Source organism: Eptesicus fuscus, chromosome 4, assembly GCF_027574615.1.
Source record: "Eptesicus fuscus isolate TK198812 chromosome 4, DD_ASM_mEF_20220401, whole genome shotgun sequence".
NCBI classification, from domain to species: Eukaryota; Metazoa; Chordata; class Mammalia; order Chiroptera; family Vespertilionidae; genus Eptesicus; species Eptesicus fuscus.
Window position 1 is genome coordinate 113,378,970 of NC_072476.1, and position 18,606 is coordinate 113,397,575.

At 53.0% G+C, this 18,606-nt stretch overlaps 1 protein-coding gene across 2 annotated transcripts; it reads right to left on the reverse strand.

The window, feature by feature from the left end:
• Window positions 1-602: 602 nt before the first annotated feature.
• On the reverse strand, window positions 603-5,785 carry PLK2 (polo like kinase 2). Of its 2 annotated transcripts, none has more exons than XM_028137438.2 (14): window positions 5,564-5,785; window positions 5,256-5,363; window positions 5,052-5,168; window positions 4,793-4,922; window positions 4,468-4,555; window positions 3,918-4,013; window positions 3,613-3,811; window positions 3,384-3,531; window positions 2,940-3,037; window positions 2,422-2,551; window positions 1,941-2,181; window positions 1,711-1,840; window positions 1,426-1,536; window positions 603-1,312 (listed from the first exon to the last, which is right to left on the reverse strand). In XM_028137438.2, the coding sequence occupies exons 1-14, from the start codon at window positions 5,780-5,782 to the stop codon at window positions 1,121-1,123; spliced, it is 2,007 nt and encodes a 668-aa protein (XP_027993239.2). In that variant the 5' UTR covers window positions 5,783-5,785; the 3' UTR covers window positions 603-1,120. The 2 variants fall into 2 exon arrangements, with proteins under 2 accessions (XP_027993239.2, XP_054571351.1); XM_054715376.1 differs by having other exon boundaries at window positions 1,426-1,557.
• Window positions 5,786-18,606: the final 12,821 nt, after the last annotated feature.

The window sequence follows — 18,606 nt, forward strand, 5'->3', positions numbered from 1 at the left end:
CACTGCAAGTTCAGGAACAGGCCGGGCAGCTTTCGTGCCTGTCCCAGGGCAGGTCCCACGGAACAGAAGCTTGGTCTGCTCTGGGTGACTTGATCGTTTGAAAGCAGAGCTGGTTCCCATGCCGTCCTCGCCACCGCGCACCAGAAGGAAAACACAACGACTATGTAGGAAGCCCTTCCCCCATTGGAGAGGGCGCTGGTCCTGCCGGTGGCGCGGGAGGCGTCGGGGCAGGTTCGGGTGAGTAATACACTTGGAGGTGCGGGCACATACAGCATAGCATTTTGTCCATATTAAGATAAACTTCCTGCACCTTCTGACACTAATAACAGAGTCTGTTTACACAGATCGCAACAGCCTCAGCTCCAAGCTGAGCCCTCCGGAGAGAAACTGGTTTGGAGTTAGTAGGAGGCCTGTATTTGCAACGAGAGCAGTATTTTCGTTATACTCTTGTCAAGCGAGATCTACTCTGCCTGCCTGGAAACTAGTAGCAAAGCAAAGATCTAGCTCTCCGGTACGCGTCTATGCCCCATATATGCTGTCCAGACTGAAGAAGGCTGCGCCCAGCGACATGACAGACAGACCGACCACTGGACAAGTGCTGCTGCTTTTCCATTAGCTTTATTGCCAACAGTTTAAAATGGTCAACATAAAAAAAAGAACATCTGATAATAAATACTGCTCTTTGGCTGTAATAAATAAAAAGTTTATTAACAAGGAATGCACTTTTCCAGCCACAAGTGTCTTAAAAAGTAACCAAAAACGTTGTAGATGGCCATAGTTCACAGTTAGGCAGCCACACGCTGCCCCGCTGCAGTCACAGCCTTTTCCATACGGCTCCTCCCCTTTGGGAGGGACGGTCACAGCCCCAGTCCTCTGCCTCAAACACTCAACAGGAGTCAGAGTCAATGCACCTTTCTCTAAAATTGTCCGAAAAAACTTTTACAACAGGTCACTGCATTTGGGTTCCCACTCGGACTGTCCAGGTCAAGAGCGGCATCCTCAGACAGTCCCGCAGCTAGAAGGACGGCCTTCGTACCACCGCTGCCCGCCTCAGCGTGCGGAACCTTCCCCTGTGCCCGTATGGCTCCGTGGGAGGAGCTGCGGCCTGCGGCCCAGTCGGCTAGTTGCACCTCTGCAAGAGCATGTTCAGTGCGTACTCCATCCGCTGCTTCAGCTCCGGCGCGCAGCCAGACACCAGCAGCGTGGTCAGCCGGAAGGTGGTGGAGAGCCGGTCCTCGTTGATGTAGGTGAGCAGGTACTCCTCGTCCTGGCTGCAGATGATCACCTTCGTGTGGTCGTGGTAGAAATTCACCTTCGAGAGTAAACCAAGACATCAGGTCTCGGAATATGCATGGGGAACGTGGGTCACGAGCTAGAGGGCAAGTCCCTCTCGGACCTCCACCTGCCCTTCCCCAGGCTGCTCACCTGGAAGGTGCCGTCGTTGAAGAGCATCATTAAGGCCTTGTCGGACTTGAGCCACTGAAGGAGGTAGAGCCGCGGCCTCCGGGTGTCAGTGACGCTGGGCAGGTCTCCACCCTGGAAGATTGGCAGAGGTGCCTGTGAGACTGCAGTGTGCACTCCATCCTTCGAGGCAGGTGCCTCTCCAAAGCAAGCAGATGTTAGGTGGCCCGGGATCCCCGACCCCCCGCAGCCCCTCAGTCACCCCGGCCAGACCCCCCTCCCAGCATCCGCTCTGAGCCCAGCACCTACGTCCATGAGGTTCTCCTCCATGTAGTGGGAGAAGTACTTGAGCACCGTCACTTGGCTGATGAACTGCTCAGGGGCGGCTGTCGCTGTGAAGACAGAGCACTGGCCGAGCTCCGCGTAGTAGTGGACGGTCCTGCGGGCAGGGGTGGCGGGAGAGGACAGACGCGGTCAGTGGCTGTTTCCACGTCTCAGCGCGAGACAGGGTGCCGCAGGACTGCACGTGCCAGCCTCACCTCTTGTCTGGAAGGAGGCTCATGTGGGCCCCATTGTTGAAGAGGACGCCCACCGTGTGGTCGGAGAGCTGGTACCCGAAGCCGTACTTGTTCGAGTAATCGACCCACTTGGTGACCCACTGGAAGGAGGTGCTCAGCTGCTCCCTGGGAATGCAGTCGGCCTCCGGCATGTTCTCCAGGCACCCGCGGAGGACTCTGGCCACTGTGTCGGCCACGCTTCCCATGGTGCTGTCCTCCAGGCCTGTAAAGTCAGGGAAAGCGACGGAATAATTAACAAACCCTCGGCTCTGGCAGATGCCATGTTTCCCTCCACTGATTCTTCTAAGGACATGGAACCCAAAACTCCTCCCAGACTCCTCCCAGGTCCTCTGCTTGCTCCTTCGATGGTACGTTAGTTGTGTGCAGGCGGAAGGGCCTGTTACCCAGTGCTGAGCCCTGGCACCGACGTTTCACCGTCGGAAGCGTTGTTGGCATCACTTACATTCGCTGCTGCTGCTGCAGCTGCCAAGGGTCCCTCGGACGATCATCCGAATCACGTCCCCAACCTGCTGCCTGTTTTCCACCCCGGCTGTTCCCGACCCGGCGACTGTGGCGGGAGGCGGCGGGAGCTCCTGGGAAGAGAACCGCACAATGAGTTCAGCACCTGAAAGTCACTTAGGCCTGAGAAGTCCAGGTTCAGAGGAGATCGTGGCCACTGCTGGGAAAGCTTCTCAAAGAAGTGGACACGGCCAGGTTAGAGCAGTGGACATGGCCAGGTTAGAGCAGTGGACACGGCCAGGTTAGAGCAGTGGACATCGCCAGGCAAGAGCTACTGTAGCAGCTCAACTGCATGCATTGTTCAACGGAAAGACAAAAATCTTTCCTTTCAAAGGGTAAAGGGATGGAAGAAAATAAACAAACGCTGACATGCTCGAACTATGACAATCCCAGAGCAAGCGACAGTTAACAGAGTGAAATGACATAAAGCATCAGTATCTACTTTGGTCTCTCCCAGCATACCTCGTCTGTCCTGTGTTTGTTGGGTTGCTGTGTTATTGAAGCCTTTTTCAAATCATGCCTGAGCTTGTAAATGTCTTCATCTTCTTTAGATGCTCTATCTGCAAACCGAGGACAAGGATTTCGGGCGTTACTCTATCCTCACCAGGTAGGAACAGAGCTAGCATAGTTCCTCACTTTGCATTAATAACTAGCTCTGAGCACCCAGGGCAAAAACAGCATTTTCATCGCTGCCATTAGCTTCAATTATGCAAGAAGCACACTTCACTGCCTATGCCACAGAGAGCCACCAATCCCATTCTGCAGTGCAGGTTTATTACGCCATAAAAAGTGCAAGAGTGTACAAACATACTGGTACGCCACGCCACTGCAAAAGCCTCTTTTAACTAACGGATCCAACTTAAACACAGCACTGGATACAGAACAGTGAGAGGTCTTCAAACTTACTGTGTGTGTCAATATATCTTGCTTTGTCCTTTTTGCCACCAAAAAGAGCAGCAGCAGCTTTCCTGAAGAAATTCTTGGCGGGGCTGGACAGGTGGAAGTCTGGGACCGTGTGGCAGCAGCTGGAGGAAAGCCTGTCGGGAGTGAAGCCCTGTGGAGCGAGGAAGGCGGTCAGTAACCTGCTGGGGAGGGCATCAGCAGCATGTCACCGAGACCCCAGAAACACACCCACCTGCAGAAAGAACTCATGTCGCATGATGTCATCCAAACGGGGCCGGTCCTCTGGGTTTTTGGACAACATGCTCGCTATCAAGTGCTTAGCAGGGGCCAGCAGGGAGGACGGCATGGTGTACCGTGCTTCCCTTATGCACCTGTACGTTTCTTTCAGGTTCGTGGTTTCAAACGGGGGTCTTCCCAGTAGCATTGTGTACCTGGGTGGAAGGAAACATCTTCAGGAATGGTCATAAAGCAACGCTTTTCAAATACTGAGATCTAGGCCCACATCTGCTTGGTGATCGCTGTGGTGCAGTCACTTACATGACACAGCCTAACGCCCAGATGTCCGACTCGCAGCCGTGCCCTTGCTTGTTGAGGACTTCGGGGGAGAGATAGTTTGGGGTACCACATATGGTTCTGCAAAGACAAAATAGGAAGAGCTCATTAGGGACTGTTCCATTGTTTGAATTTGGCTCCCTCGATAAAACCTTGAAAGCACTGTGTTGGGTTTCTATTTGGAAACATTTGACTTTTGGTTTTGGCACTGGAACAGCTGGCATCTGACCAAGTGGTTCTTGGTATTTTTTTTAAGGCATGCCGTTTCCTCCGCCCACATGGACAGTGTTTGAACCTACTGGGACCAGGCCTTTGTGTACACAGCAGGCAAACTCAGGACAGGTCTGTTTCCTATTCAACGTGCAGACAGGAGGCACTCGGACCAGGCCCAGTCAGGCCCAGAGTGGACACTTAGTAGATGCTTCCTCACGTTCACACTGTTGTGGTTTTTAGGTTGAGCATCCACTGATGGGAAATTATGGAGCCCGTTTGGTCTGCACAGACCCCAGGAGGAGCGGGTCTTTCTGGCTCTCACCTCCTTCTGTGCTCCAAGGGCTCCAGCCTGGCTGCCAAACCGAAGTCCCCGACTTTCAGCTCCATGGCCTCGTTAATAAAAAAGTTCCCTGGGGGACAAACAACACGCGCCTGAGTCCTTTGAAAGCCCGCGAGCAAGTGCACACACACGGCTTTGGGGGCAAGCGGCCAGCTGCTGACTATTCTAGCGCCCCCAGGCCCCCCCACCCCCACCCCATTCACCAGCAAGACTGAAGGCTGGATCCCAGGGAGGGGCATGCGTGAGTCAGGGAGCGAGAGAGAAGAGGGGCCCTCTCCACAAGCCAGTGTCCGAGTGAAGGACTCACCGAGTTTGAGGTCCCTGTGCAGGATTTCCTGCTCGTGAAGGTACTTCAGTCCCGACACGATCTGCCGGAGGTAGTACCGGACTTCGGGCTCTGTCAGCACCTTCCTTGCTTTCAGGATGTGAGCCATGGACTGGGGGGAGGGGAGAGGAGGCGCTGTCAGGCAGGGACGTCAGCTTCAGGATGTGGGGTTCCCGCCCCCCACACGGACCCCGGCCCCCCAGCCCCAGCCCCAGCCCGCGGCGCCCGGGCGCGCACGCACCCGCCGGCTGCAGTACTCCAGCAGGATGTAGATGTTCTCCCGGTCCTCGAAGTGGTGGTGGAACTGGACGACGTGCTTGTGGTGCAGGAGCCGGTGCAGCTCGATCTCTTTGTCGATCTGCGGGAGGCACAGGCTCAGCGCCGCCGGCCGCGCGGCAGGCGGTTCCCACCCGCGGCCCCGCCGAGAGCGCCCCACCGCACACACCTTCTCCCGCTGGTGGGGTTTGGCCACCCGGCTGTGAGGGATGATCTTGGCCGCGTAGACTTTGTTGTTCGTCAAATCCGTCATCTCGTAACATTTGGCGAAGCCGCCCTGCAAGGAAACAAAGCCGAGACGGAACTGAGCCTGGCAGAGCGGTGGGCGGCGGGGACGGTCAAAAACAAGAAAAATAAGCAAGAAAAGCAGGGGCTGGGGGTGGGGCGGGGGCGCAGGCTGCTCCCCAAGTCCTTCCCGACGGAAAGCGCCCGGTCCCCGCCCGAGGGAGACCCCGGCGGCGGGGGCGGCGCCCTCACCTTGCCCAGCACCCGGCCGCGGCAGTAGCGCCTCCCCGTCGTGGGGTCCACGACGACCCGTGACACCTCGGCGCCCGCGTGGTGGCGGGGCTGCGGGGCGGCCGGCGGCTCCTCGGCGGGAGACGGCCGCCTGCGCTTCGGGTCCCCGCCCGCCCTGCCCGGCTGCTCGCCGGCCTTGGCGCCCGCCGGCTGCGCTGCGATGGTGCGGAGCAGCTCCATGTCGCCGCCGCCACTGGTGCGAAGGCGAGCGCCGCGCGGCCTCTTATACGGGGGCCGCGGCCACGCCGGGAACGTCACGACGTCGCCACGCCCACTAGTCGCGCGGGGCGGAGCGCAGCTGGGGAGCGGGGCGGCCGAGATGCCCGCACCCCCGGGGCCGCGGCCCCGCCCTCCGGGCTGTCGCCGCCTCGGGGGTCGAGGCACGGCCCCGAGGCCCTCCGTCTCGGCCCCGCGCCCGCGAACACCCCCGCAGCCCGACAGCTCGTGTCCGGGGTGACGCGCCCCGCACGCCCCGCGTGGCCTCCGCCTCGCAGGCAGCCGAGCGCGGGGCAAGGGCGCCCCCGTGCGGGACGTTGCTGAAGCGCCAAGGGCGCGCGACGGTGGCACGTGGACCGCCCGCAAGGTGAGTGGGCAGGTGCCGCGCCGAGTGCGGGTTTGCAGGGATGTCGCCTTGCGCGCGGCGCCGGTGTAGGGGCGTCACCCGAGGCCCCGCGGGCTTCCCACTCCCGGTGTCACCCGGGCACCGGGACGAGGCCCGCGGGCAGGGATCGAGGGGCCTGTCTTAACCGCGGCGGGCGCCGCTGTTTCACAGACGAGGACACGGGCCGACAGTTCAGGTCGCTCTCCGTGTTTCAGAGCATCCAGGCGAGGCGCCGGGCTGCGCACAGGTGTTTGCCGGGCGCTGACCGCCGGGCCGCCGGGCTCAGAGGTGAAGGCTGGCGCCATTGCCTGTGACAGCCCCTTCCTGGCCGGGAGGCGCCTAGACAGAGGGCTGCCCGCAGCGCGTCCGTTATCTCAGATGCAGGTTTGCGTGCAGTGGACACGTTTTCTCAGACCTGTCTGGACACCCCGACGTGGTGCAGGAGGGGGGCTCCCAGGCCGGAAGGAATGGGTGGTCGGAGCGGCCGGGCAAGCGCAGGTGTCTCCAGGGAAAGAAGACCCTCCCCCACCCCAGGGCGTGAGGGCGGCGCCGGGCGGGAACCAGGTCACGTGACCCCGCCCTTCTGGCCTCAACCTGGGGGACCTTTGCTCCCCGTCTGTACTGGGCTCGCTGGTTTAGGAAATACAGCCTTCCTTTCCAGACCTATTTTACACCGTGTCTTTGTCCTATTGTTGGGTAATGAATTTTTAACCTATAATTGGTTATGGTTTTCTAAGGTAAAAGGACTGTGAAGAATAGATTGTCATATTTTTCCTTATTTCATTTATTTGATTATCACATACTACTTGTTACATTTTTACCGAATGTACTAAGAATTTGATAGGCTATTGAACGTTTCATATGAAATGTAGGTCTCCCCTCCCAAACCCTTGGGCATTTAATACAATATTAACACCGTATATGTGTTATGGGGTCAGCTGTGAAATTTGATTTTTTTGGTTGGTGGTGCCATCATGTGGACAGAACCAAAACTGCAGTCCATAGAGCAAAAAAGAAAATGTACTTTCCAATGGAGACAAATCTTTAATTGCAAACCATTTCTCTTTAGTTCTATAGATGTAATGCACATGCAATTAAAATTTCAATAGGATTTTTCATTGAAACTTGACAAGCTGATTTTTGAACTTTACATGAAAGTGTAAGTGATCAAAACAAGCAAGGTCACTTTAAAGGAGAATTAAAGGGGCCTTTCTTTCCCAGCCATCATGACTGTCATGAAGCTGTAGCTGTCAGCAGTTTGGTCCTCTCGCAGGAGCAGACTGCCAGTGGACTAGAGTAGAGAGCCTGGAAATAGACCCACACCTATGTGGGATGTTGAGAAATGAGGGAGGTGCCCAGGATAGAGGGACTAGTCAGTAAATGGCACAGGAAACAAATGGTTTTCCATATTTGAAAAATCTATATATATAAAAGTCTAAGCGACCGTCGCAACCGAAACAACCGAACGGATGACCAAACAGGCTGTGTGGGGCGACCAGGTCGGCACGGGGGGGGGGGGGGGGGGCAATTGAGGGTGACCAGGCCGGCAGAGAAGGACAGTGAGGGGCGACCAAAGGACCGAACAGCAGGCTGCGTGGGGCAACCAGGCCAGCAGGGGCGCAGTTGGGGGCGACCAGGCCAGCAGAGGAGGACAGTGAGGGACGACCAGGCCTGCGGGGGGGGGGGGTTGGGGGCGAACAGGCCAGCAGGGGGTGCAGTTGGGGGGGGGGGGCAACCAGGCCAGCAGAGGGGGCAGTTAGGGGTGATCAGGCAGGCAGGCAGGTGAGTAGTTAGGAACCAGTGGTCCCAGATTGTGAGAGGGATGTCCGACTGCCGGTTTAGGCCCAATTCCTAAACCGGCAGTTGGACATCCCCCAAGGGGTCCCGGATTGGAGAGGGTGCAGGCTGGGCTGAGGGGACCCCCCACCCGTGCATGAATTTCATGCACTGGGCCTCTAGTTGAAATATAATAGCTATATAACATTGTACTAGTTTTAGTTATATGACATAATGATTTGATGTTTGTATATATTGTGAAATGATTAACACAGTAAGTTTACACCACCATGTAAATTTTATAGTTATAAATTTTTTTTCTTGTGATGAGAACTAAGATCTACTCTGTTAGCAACTTTCAAATACGCAATAGGCACGGTAATATTCATTACCGTCACCCTCCTGTACCTTACATTCCAGGATTAGTTAACCTTTAACAGGAAGCTTGGCAACCGTCACCCATTTTGCTCACCCCACCCTGTCTCTGGCAACCACCAGTCTGTTCTCTGGATTCCACATGTAAGTGGTGTGGACGAAAGGGGCCACACGCTAACCTGACAAGCTCAGGGGAGGCCTGCATGGCGGTCTTGCAAACTCAGAGCCCTAAAGTAACCACAAGGATGGTCTGAAATTAAAACTAACTAAAAGCAGTGATGGTGGGTAGTCACCTCCTAGGCTGGTATCTTCCCTGACAAGGTCAATCTTTACCTTAACTGAGCTGTTGTCTTTTTGCATCTATGGTAGCATATCCTTGAAATGTCAGGGTAACTTGTAACTTCCTTTTTTTTTCCGGACCCCTCAGCGTACAACCAAATACCCTGGTCGCCCGGACAGAGACCACAAATCCCTTCATTGTTATTGCTATCATGTTAATTGCTGACTGTTAACTCTCTGTACCCACCCAAGTAAAAGAATTATGTGTCCATCATTTTACTTTTTATCCAGTCCCAGAGGTTCCCCCACCTTTGTCCCCCGCCCCCCGCCCCCTATCACCCATGGATTTCATGTCACCCACTTACATCTCCTCCTTTGATTGCAATGTATAAAAATAGGTGAAAAACCGCCATTCTCTGGAACACTATCCTAATCTGTTGAGATTCTGCTTCCTGGCATTTGTCGACAGTTTGGCTCAAATAAACTCACAAAAATTCTTTACAGGTTTGAATGTTTTATACGTTAACAGTGGGAACATACAGTATGTGTTTGTCTCTCTGACTTATTTGAGTTAGCATAATGCACAAGTGAGGCAGGGGTATAGGAGAAACCAAGACATGTGGGTTTGTGTAAATGATTGCTAGTGATTTTGTTCTTGGGGTGGATTACAGAAACTAAAAAGGAGCATGCATGTGGAGATCAATGATAACTATGCCATGAGCCAAGGAGTAGGGTTAGTCCCATTATGAGTACCTTAAATTCGGGTTTAAAAAGTTCTGATGAGCCCGGCCAGCATGCTTCAGTGGTTGAGCGTCAATCTATGAATCAGGAGGTCATGGTTCGATTCCTGGTCAGGGCACATGCCTGGTTTGTGGGCTCCATCCCCAATAGGGGGCGTGCAGGAGGCAGCCGATCCATGATTCTCTCTCATCATTGATGTTTCTATCCCTCTCTCCCTCTTCATTCCTCTCTGAAAGCAATAAAAATATATTTTAAAAAAACTCTGATGAGTATAATGATGTGAGGGAAGTAAAGCAAAGAGAACAGTGTGGCATGTGAATGTACTCTCAGGAGGCTGCAGGACTCAGCGGCGCATCACAAGGCTTTAATTTAGGTGAAAAGAGCCCAAACCTCATTTTTTGTCCATCACAATATATTTGATTGGATATTTGGGTTTAATATCTAACTTAATGAATATAAAATAAAAGGTTACATTTAGTATTTAAATATTAAGTATAATAGAGGCCTGGTGCACGAAATCGTGCACCAGTGGGGTCCCTTGGCCTGGCCTGCAGGATCGGGCAGAAACTGGCTCTCCGACATCCTCCAAAGGGTCCCCGAGGTTGGCCAGCTGGGGAGGGATTGCGGGAGGGTTCCAGGGCATGTCTGGCCCTTCTCACTCAGTCCCAATCAACCAAACCCCAGCAGCAAGAAAACCTACCTGTTGGAGCATCTGCCCCCTGGTGGTCAGTGCATGTCATAGCGAGTGGTTGAGCGGCCTTAGCATATCATTAGCATATTATGTTTTGATTGGTTGAACAGACAACTGAACACTTAGCATATTAGGCTTTTATTATGTAGGATTATATAGGGTTGCATATTACATATCCTTTATGTTGTGGTTATTTTGACATATTGGCATTTTGCAAATGAATAAAACTCACCAGTAAATCCTGCCAGTAATCTTTGGTGAAGTTTATATTATACATACATTTGTTAAAGTATTTGACCAAAAACTTTTATTTATTCATCTGTCTGTTTATCTACCTGCCTACCTACCATTCATCTGTTAGTTTTCGGGACATGGTAATAACAGTATTTGAGAGTGTGAGGGCTAAAGAAAGAACTTTTCCTCCCACCTTCTAAGTTCTTCTAGCTGGGCTAACAATCAAATTAAAGAGACAGGTTAACAGGAGAAAATGCCCTCAGTTTATTTTATGAACACGCATTTGGGGCTGCCATGAGCATAGAGACCCAATGAAGCACGGCCAGTTGAGGGTTGCATCCATGTGTGGTTGGGCCTTCAAAGGGCAGGAAGACACTCCCGTGGGATGGAAAAGCCAGTGTTTGGGGAAAGACTGTTTGCTGCCTCTTGGACCACGGGACACGGGGAGCACTGAACCAAGGGCCTCGCGCTCCTCCTGCGCGTCACAGGAGCTCACGTTAAACTGCAGGACACGGAGGGTGTCTCCTTCCGGGAACAGGCCCCCTGTCTAACGTCCTAGGCAGTTAGGGGAGTTCACAGGCTTTCTCCTGAGTCTTTGGTTCCTTAATAACCAGCTTAAAATCAATATTCCAAAAGGCATATTGTGGGGGCCAGTCGCTTCCCTTCAGGAGCACCCCCACCCCATTCACTGTTGCACAAAGCACAGCTGTCATTGCAGTGGCCTTAGCGCTCCCTCTGCTGGTACAAAGTGGTAATGCAACTCAATGCTGTCAAGTCATGCCCACCTGGAAGTCACCTCACTTTTGCATCTGTCTTAAGGGGCACACTTTTTTTCTAAAGTCCATTTATTTAAAGTCTTACAAGTAAAAAAATTATTAAGAGAATATAACAAAAAAAGCTCAAGATGTTTTAGCTTTTCCTCATTCTTGGAAATGAAAACCTTCTGTAAGTATTATGAAAAACCTGTCTTGTTGGCGTCTTATAAAACTTTTAGAGAACATCTCTCTTTCCTCCCCTTTTGAACGTTTGCATCTTGCAGTTTGCATCTCCTCACGCATGCAGGTCTGAACTTCTGTTCATTTAAGACCGTTGCTTAGAAAGCAACGACAGAGGGCAACTTTCCCTCAGACCTTCCAGTCCCTGGAGTTCAGACGGGGAGAGCTCGCCACACACTTCACCAGAAACCCACTCACGTGGACCAATATCACCCTACAGCCCCTTAAAAACTTTTCTTGAGAGTGAAGACCCTCTTTTGTCATCCTATTTTAATACCAATGCCTTACAAGATCCATTTTACTCTTTTTAAAACTATATGAAGAGACTGGTCCCTTCCTGCTCATTCACCTTGACATTTATTATATTGGGAAATCTCTGGGCACTGCGGGTGGGAAATAAAAACCAGGAAGGAGATCTGACTCGGTGAGTTTCAGCTCCCCCCAGAGTGTTCAGCACAGCAGACACAAGGCAGCTCCTTAGAGCGTTCCAAACACTGCTCCTGCAGGAGAGAGTGAAGGCATACACCTTGTGCAGGTAGAGTTTGAGCAACTCAATGCGAACAAGGGTATTTAGCAGCAATGACAAAGGGACTTCCCCCCCGCCCCGGGAGGGTCTCCGTGTCCTCAGAAGGAAGGCAGGCAGATGGACAGGCCCGGCGCTGTTCTCTGTCCCGGCCTCCTGCTCTCCCACAGCCCTTCCCACCGCTGGAGCTCTGGAGCAGCCAGTTAGCAGAGGGTCACACCTGGGCTTGCTCTGTCCGAGAGATGGGCCTGCCGTTTTCCCCATCCCTCTCAGGACTATGGGGGAAGATTCCAAAGCATTTGTAAGGTATGTCAGTCAATCTTAAAAAACAACTGCATCACATAAACAATGCAAACCTAAATCTTAGCATGTGTAGGAAAATGAGGAAACACCAGCTATCAGGCCTCATGGAATACGGTGGAAGCGTTGTTTCTGGACTGGGACAGTTGCCTTCCACGAGGAGACCTTCGGCAGTGTCCAAAGGCATCAGGTGTCCCGACTGGGGAGGCCAGGGATGTGCAAGGCAGGCCTGCACAGGAAGGAACTCTGAGCTACATACGCTTGGAGGCAAAGTCACAGCTTCAGTGTTTATGTCAGTAGACGAAGAAGAATGAAAACAAATCTACTTAAAAAGTTATAGTTGGCCCTGCCAGTGCTGCTCAGCTGGTTGCATGTCACCCATGCACTGGAAGGTCATCCATGCACTGGAAGGTCATCCATGCACTGGAAGGTCGTCTGTGCACTGGAAGGTCGTCCAAGTACTGGAAGGTCATCCGTGCACTGGAAGGTCGTCCAAGCACTGGAAGTTCAGGGCGTGTATGGGAGGCAGCTGACGGGTGTTTCTCATGTCAGTGCTGCTCTCTCTCCCTTCCTCTCTCTCTAAAGTCAATAAAAACATTTTTTATAAAAAAGTAATAAAACGCAAATTGTTAGCTAGCCCAGAATCTATCTTCCCTTTCCTTCAGAAAAGAGGGCAACAGAGAGACAGAAAATGTACTTAAAATAACCAGAGAGGAAATTTAAGGAATGATTGGAGATACTTAGTCCATGTAAATAGTGTAAGTCTATGATGAGATAGACACTTTCCTAAGAAAATATTTATCAAATCTGATGCCAGAAAAATTAAAACATTTAGCAAGACCAATTTGCACAGAAGTAGAGAAACTTGTCAAAAACTGCCCCCTAAAAAGCCCTCAGGCCTAGATGGTTTCATGGGGCAACTCTGTGTCACTATTAAAGTTCAATAATTCCAATACTTTTTAAGCTGTTCCAGGTCACAGAATAAAATAGAAACTTAGAATTTATTCAGAGAGGAAGGAAGAGGGAGAGAGAGAGATGGAAACATCACGCCTCACACTGGGGATCGAGCCTGCCACCTGGGCATGTGCCCCGACTGGGAATCGAACCAGTGATTTCCTGGTTCATAGGCCGATGCTCAAACACTGAGCCACGCAGGCAGGGCTTAGAATTGGTGTTTATGAAGCAACCATAACATTAACATCAAGACCTGAGGAAAGTTATGCGAACAAAGATGACTGTAGGTATGTCACTTACGGATATTCATGGCATTTTACAGGAAGACATTAGCACACAAACCCCAGTGTCTGCTTGTTAAGTGAGGTTTTCTTGTTGGGGCCAGGCCCGGTTGCTCACAGGGGGCCAGGTGCTGCCTGTACCTGCAGCTCCGAGCAGGCACACGGAGACGTCCCCAGAGCAGTTGGCCGCCTGGGGGGTGAGGCTGTCTCTGGGGCAGTGTCTGCAGCAGCTGAAGACGAGGAGATACCTAGAGGGGGTTTCGAATGCTGTGCGTTCACGGTGAACGTCTAGGCGTCGTACAGACGGGGCAGAGCGTGAGGCGTTCATGTGCAGAGACCTCCAGAGCACCTCTGGAGAAGCAGAGGGCTGTGTGGTCAGGAAGGCACGTTTCCTGGGAACCAAGAAGGAAGGGAAGTAATACCTGTTTCAGTCTTAAATCTGTGTAAAGCACAGCATTCTGGGAGGATTATAGGAAACCAATAGGAATTGTTTTCTTGCTTATACAGTAATTTTTGAGGTGGATTATTAACTTTTTTTATCGTTTTTTATACATTTTAATGTTTGAATCAAAATACACACAAAGTATTTTCGATGACAGGGTTCAGCTCCGTGTGGCCTGGGCCGCCCTCCCGTTGTTGTCTGCCATCCACCAGGTTGCGCAGGGCCTTGCTTTGTGGTTTGTATTGTTTTCTGGCTGTTCTTTGTCTTCCCCGCAGGGATGAAGGCTTGCGAGGACAGCACATGGCTTCTTGGGTGCTGGACCCCCGTATGTAGCGTGGCACACAGTACAGTAGGAGCTGCATTGTTTCCCGGACACACAGGCTTGTAAGTGAAACTGTAGAGAAGACGAGTGCATCCTGGGTTTGGTCCTCGCAGTCACTGATGCGCTCTGGGCCTCGCGCCCACTGCTGTCGCTTGTGGTGACAGTGTCGGTGGGGTACGGCGTGGGGGGGGGGGTGACAGTGTTGGTGGGGCTACGGCGTGGGGGGGGGGTGACAGTGTCGGTGGGGTACGGCGTGGGGGGGTGACAGTGTCGGTGGGGTACGGCGTGGGGGGGGTGACAGTGTCGGTGGGGCTACGGCGTGGGGGGGGGGGTGACAGTGTCGGTGGGGTGCGAGGGCGTCGGCGGCGGGTGGTGGGGACGATGGCGTCGGCGGGACGGGGGGGGGGGGGCGATGGCGTCGGCGGGGGGGTGACGGCGTGGGGGGTATGTGATGGCATGGGGGGGGTGACAGTGTTGCGTGAGGCCCAGCATGTGCTTGTGCAGAGCCTGGCATGTAGGAGGCCAGTGTCAGTGACTGCTCAGAGTCAGGACGGGCAGGACGGGGCCAGGAGGGCTGACGCAGGGACGGAGAGGCCGTGTGTCCAGCCTCTGATGCCTGACGGGCTTGACCAGCCCTGAGCAGGGCGGACAGGAAGGAGCACACGAGCTCCGTGTCTGGTTGGCTTTCTTGTCGCTTTTGACGTGGGAAGTGGGAAGGGAGAGAAGGAAGAGCAGCATGTGGGCGGCCCTTGCTTCCAGGGGGGACAGTGACAGACAGCGTGTCGGGGGCATAGAAAGCCTCCCTGAGGGGACACTGAGGAGGAAGGCGAATGACGTGAGGCAGGCGTGGGAACATCCGGAGGCATAACCTGGGTCAGAGGGAGTGAGGGATTCTCTCTGAAGGTGGCACAGCGAGGAGGGATTAGCCGGAAGGCCACTGAGCAGGGAGGAGGCCTGAGGCGGGCCACAGGGGGCGGGGCCCCATCGAAAGCCGTCCCACCTGGAGTTTGGGTTGGAGTTAGCCTGGGTCTTACGCAGAGCAGAGGGCAGTGGGGTCCGATATGTATTGGAACCATCCCTGCCAGCTCTGAGCACAGTGTGCGGACGAGGACCGGAGGTCTGGAAAGAGCTGAACTTGGAGCACTCTGCAGACTATCTTCTTCTTGCAACACTCTCCAGTTCCCGTTTTACATGGAAGAAAGCTGGTTTGCTCAAGATCAGACAGCAGAGAGGGGGTGTCAGCTCAGAAAGACCCCAGAGATCAGTATTGGCTCGCTGGCAACCTTTGAAACTACAAATGTTCAATTAGACCCTCGGAACCCTTTTGAAAATGTTTGCGGCTGGAACGCAAGCATGAGTACGTCTAAAAGCTCCGCAGGAGAGAGGTCCACGCCACCTTCCAGACCAGAAAAGATGGCGGCCAGCTTCTTCCTGAGGCGTCATCACCTCCCCAGGATCCGGAGCTTCCCCGCAAGGCAGCCCCGCCCGCCGGGAGACCCCAGTTTGAAATGGTCATGGTACCGGCCATCTCTATCTCTGGTCCTGGGAGAAGATGAGCCCACCGAGGTCTCGTCTCCAGCGCACCTCTCAGCAGTCCTGAGGAAGCTGGCAGAGTCCAACGCTGTCCAGTTGGATGTCTATTATTAATCCTATTTAAAGGACGCTCCTCCTCCAGTGAACAACAACAAGACCTGTTGACGTATTTGATCAGTTCTCGGACGTGTGAAATGTTGTTCATAGTCTAGGATGCTCTGCTATGGAACGCTAATTATGCAGCTCTCAGTTGTATTCATGAAGAAGTAAAATGTTCTCATGTTGAGTAACCATTTTCCCAGTGTCCCTTATTTTTCTATTCGGAAGGGACACCAGGGAAAGAGTGGGGCGCGCGAGGTTGACGGGAGGTGAAGCAAGTGACCCGGCTTGTTATCTGGTCTGGGTTGCAGTGAGGAAAGACTGGTGATGAAAAGAGGTAGTTGCACTAAGAGGAAGTGGATGCTAATCACGAAAACCGCTTTGCACACCCTCCTTGACGGACAGCCGCTCAGCCTCGGTAGCTTCTGAAGGACGCCGTAGTGCACGCTGTCTGTCAGTGAAGAAAGCAAGACTGGGAGCCCATGTCACTTGCCCAAGAGGCCAGAACTGTTTCCTTTGGGTGTGATGGCTTTGCACCTGGGTCTCAGGGCAAACGGGACTTTGGGCCACGCATCTTACGTAAGTCAGGGTCCTAGTCTTAGAAAGCAGAAGCCCCTGCTGTGACGGACAGCCCTGAAGTTTCAGTCCCGAGGCCTCTCTCCCACCAGCCTCACGGGCCCCCTGGGCTTGGAGGCTCCAGAGAAGTTCCACTCGCCCAGCTCAGTCTCCCTCCCGTGTCATGGAGGATTCCTCGACTCGAACCAGAAGATCATTTACGAAGAAGATGGTAATCTGAATGAATCAAAAGCCTATCCTATCTGACGGCCTCAACCTTTCGTGATGTTTAAAGTAACTGTCCCACTCTCCACCCGTTCCTTTTTTGATGAAGATGCTAGTTAGTTAAGCACAGGAGTCTCAGTGGGCAGCCTGAGGAATGGCTGTATGTAGATCCACCTCGTCACCACCCCAGAGCAAGGCAGCATCCCTAGTGTTTGGGGAGGCGGCTGGGTCTTAGTAAAGCAGGGGCGGGAGCAGAGGGAATCTGCCAGTAAGGCGCCTGACGGACTGGGGAGCCGAACCGGACACAGCCCGCTCCTCTCTGCTTCCCCGGCCCCAAAGCGCACCTCACATAACTCCCTGGCAGTGCGTTCATTTGTTGAAAACCCGGCCACAAACCAGCATCATCTGGGAAGTGTCAGTGTTTATTTTGTTTTGTTTAAAAAGTGGTGCATATTAATGGGAAAAGTCAAATAGGATGAAAGAGTGTAAAATGAAAAGTAACCCCCTACCCCAGTCCTTACACTCCAAGAAGTCCTTGGGGGTGTTTAATTCTAAATTAAAAGGTCCCTGGGCCCCACTCCAGACTTCATGAAGCAGAATCCCCAGGGTCCTAGGAATTCGTATTTAAAAAAAAAAAAAAAAGCTCCCTAAGTGATTTTGATAGACTTCCAGGTTTGGGAATGAATTCCTTGGCTACATAATACCTGAGATCCCTTTCAGTAAAATCTGCCCCCCACCCCCACCCCCCGCCCTCCCAACATCATAGGATTTAGTTTGTGAGCTGCCAACAGGACGGGCCTCTGTGAACTGAAATGACTTCTCGTTCACACGCCTTCCCTCCTGTCTCCAGCTGCTCCCTTCCCTCGCTTTACAGTTTTCCTTAACTCCTTGCCCCACAGAGTTTGGAGGCAGTGACTCATTCCATTAAAGCTTCGGTTAATCCCATAAACCAATCAGTGTTGACGAACCTGCTGACTAACAGGCATCCCACCTTTCCCAGGGAACACCCTGCCTTATTCCGATGGGTCCCAGTCCCGTGAGGCTCCTGACACCGGGCGTGCAGTGCAGGCTCCTCACAGAGCAAGCAGGAAGGCGCTTTAATCAGCAGCGTCCAGGTAAAGTCTACGGAACAAACACGTCCACGCTGACCACAGGTACGCGTCCAAGTATCTGAAAAAAATAAAAACATGGTTAAAATAAATACATTAGCCGGGACCGGTTTGGCTTAGTGGATAGAGCGTCGGCCTGCGGACTGGAAGGTCCCAGGTTCGATTCCGGTCAGGGGCATGTACCTTGGTTGCGGGCACATCCCCAGTGGGGTGTGTGCAGGGGGCGGCTGGTCGATGTTGCTCTCTCATCGACGTTTCTGGCTCTCTATCCCTCTCCCTTCCTCCCTGTAAAAATCAATAAAGTATATTTTTTTAAAAAAATAAAAATAAATAAATAAATAAATACATTAATTGACACAAAAGAAATTGCTGGGAATCTAAATTTCAATTAAATGAAGTAGTTGTTAATCAGTGACGGAGAAGGAGGTTTATTTGATACAAACTATCCAGACCCAATTACTGCAGGACAGAAATCACCTCCCAGACCCCGTGCCACCGAAACCACCCAAACCAGAAAAGGAACCCAGGCTGGATCCCTGTGACAGGAAATGACACAAGAAGACAATAAAAACGTGTTTCCAGGCCAAAGACAGAAACACGGACCTCAGGCCGGAATGCCTGACCCCTACGGGACAATCACACAGCCCTCCTGTTTTGAATATACACAGCATTCCTTCTGTCATCTCAGAGAATGGGTCTGTTCCTTTAAAAGGTTCCTATCTGGAGCGAGGGGCCATGCAGGACCCCTGCACCCTATTTATCTGTAGGAAATCTGGACTGTAAGGGCTCGGTGACGTCCCAGTTTTAAAGGGAAACCTGGTGCGCGTGCCGCCATCCTGACTTGCAGAGGAGCGTGTGTGATTCTGCATAAACCTGTGTCTGTGACGTTGCATGCAGACTGTGTGTGCCCGTGTGGAGGGAGGGCTGAGGTGCAGTCACCCTGGGACCTGCCAGGACCCCCTGCTGCAC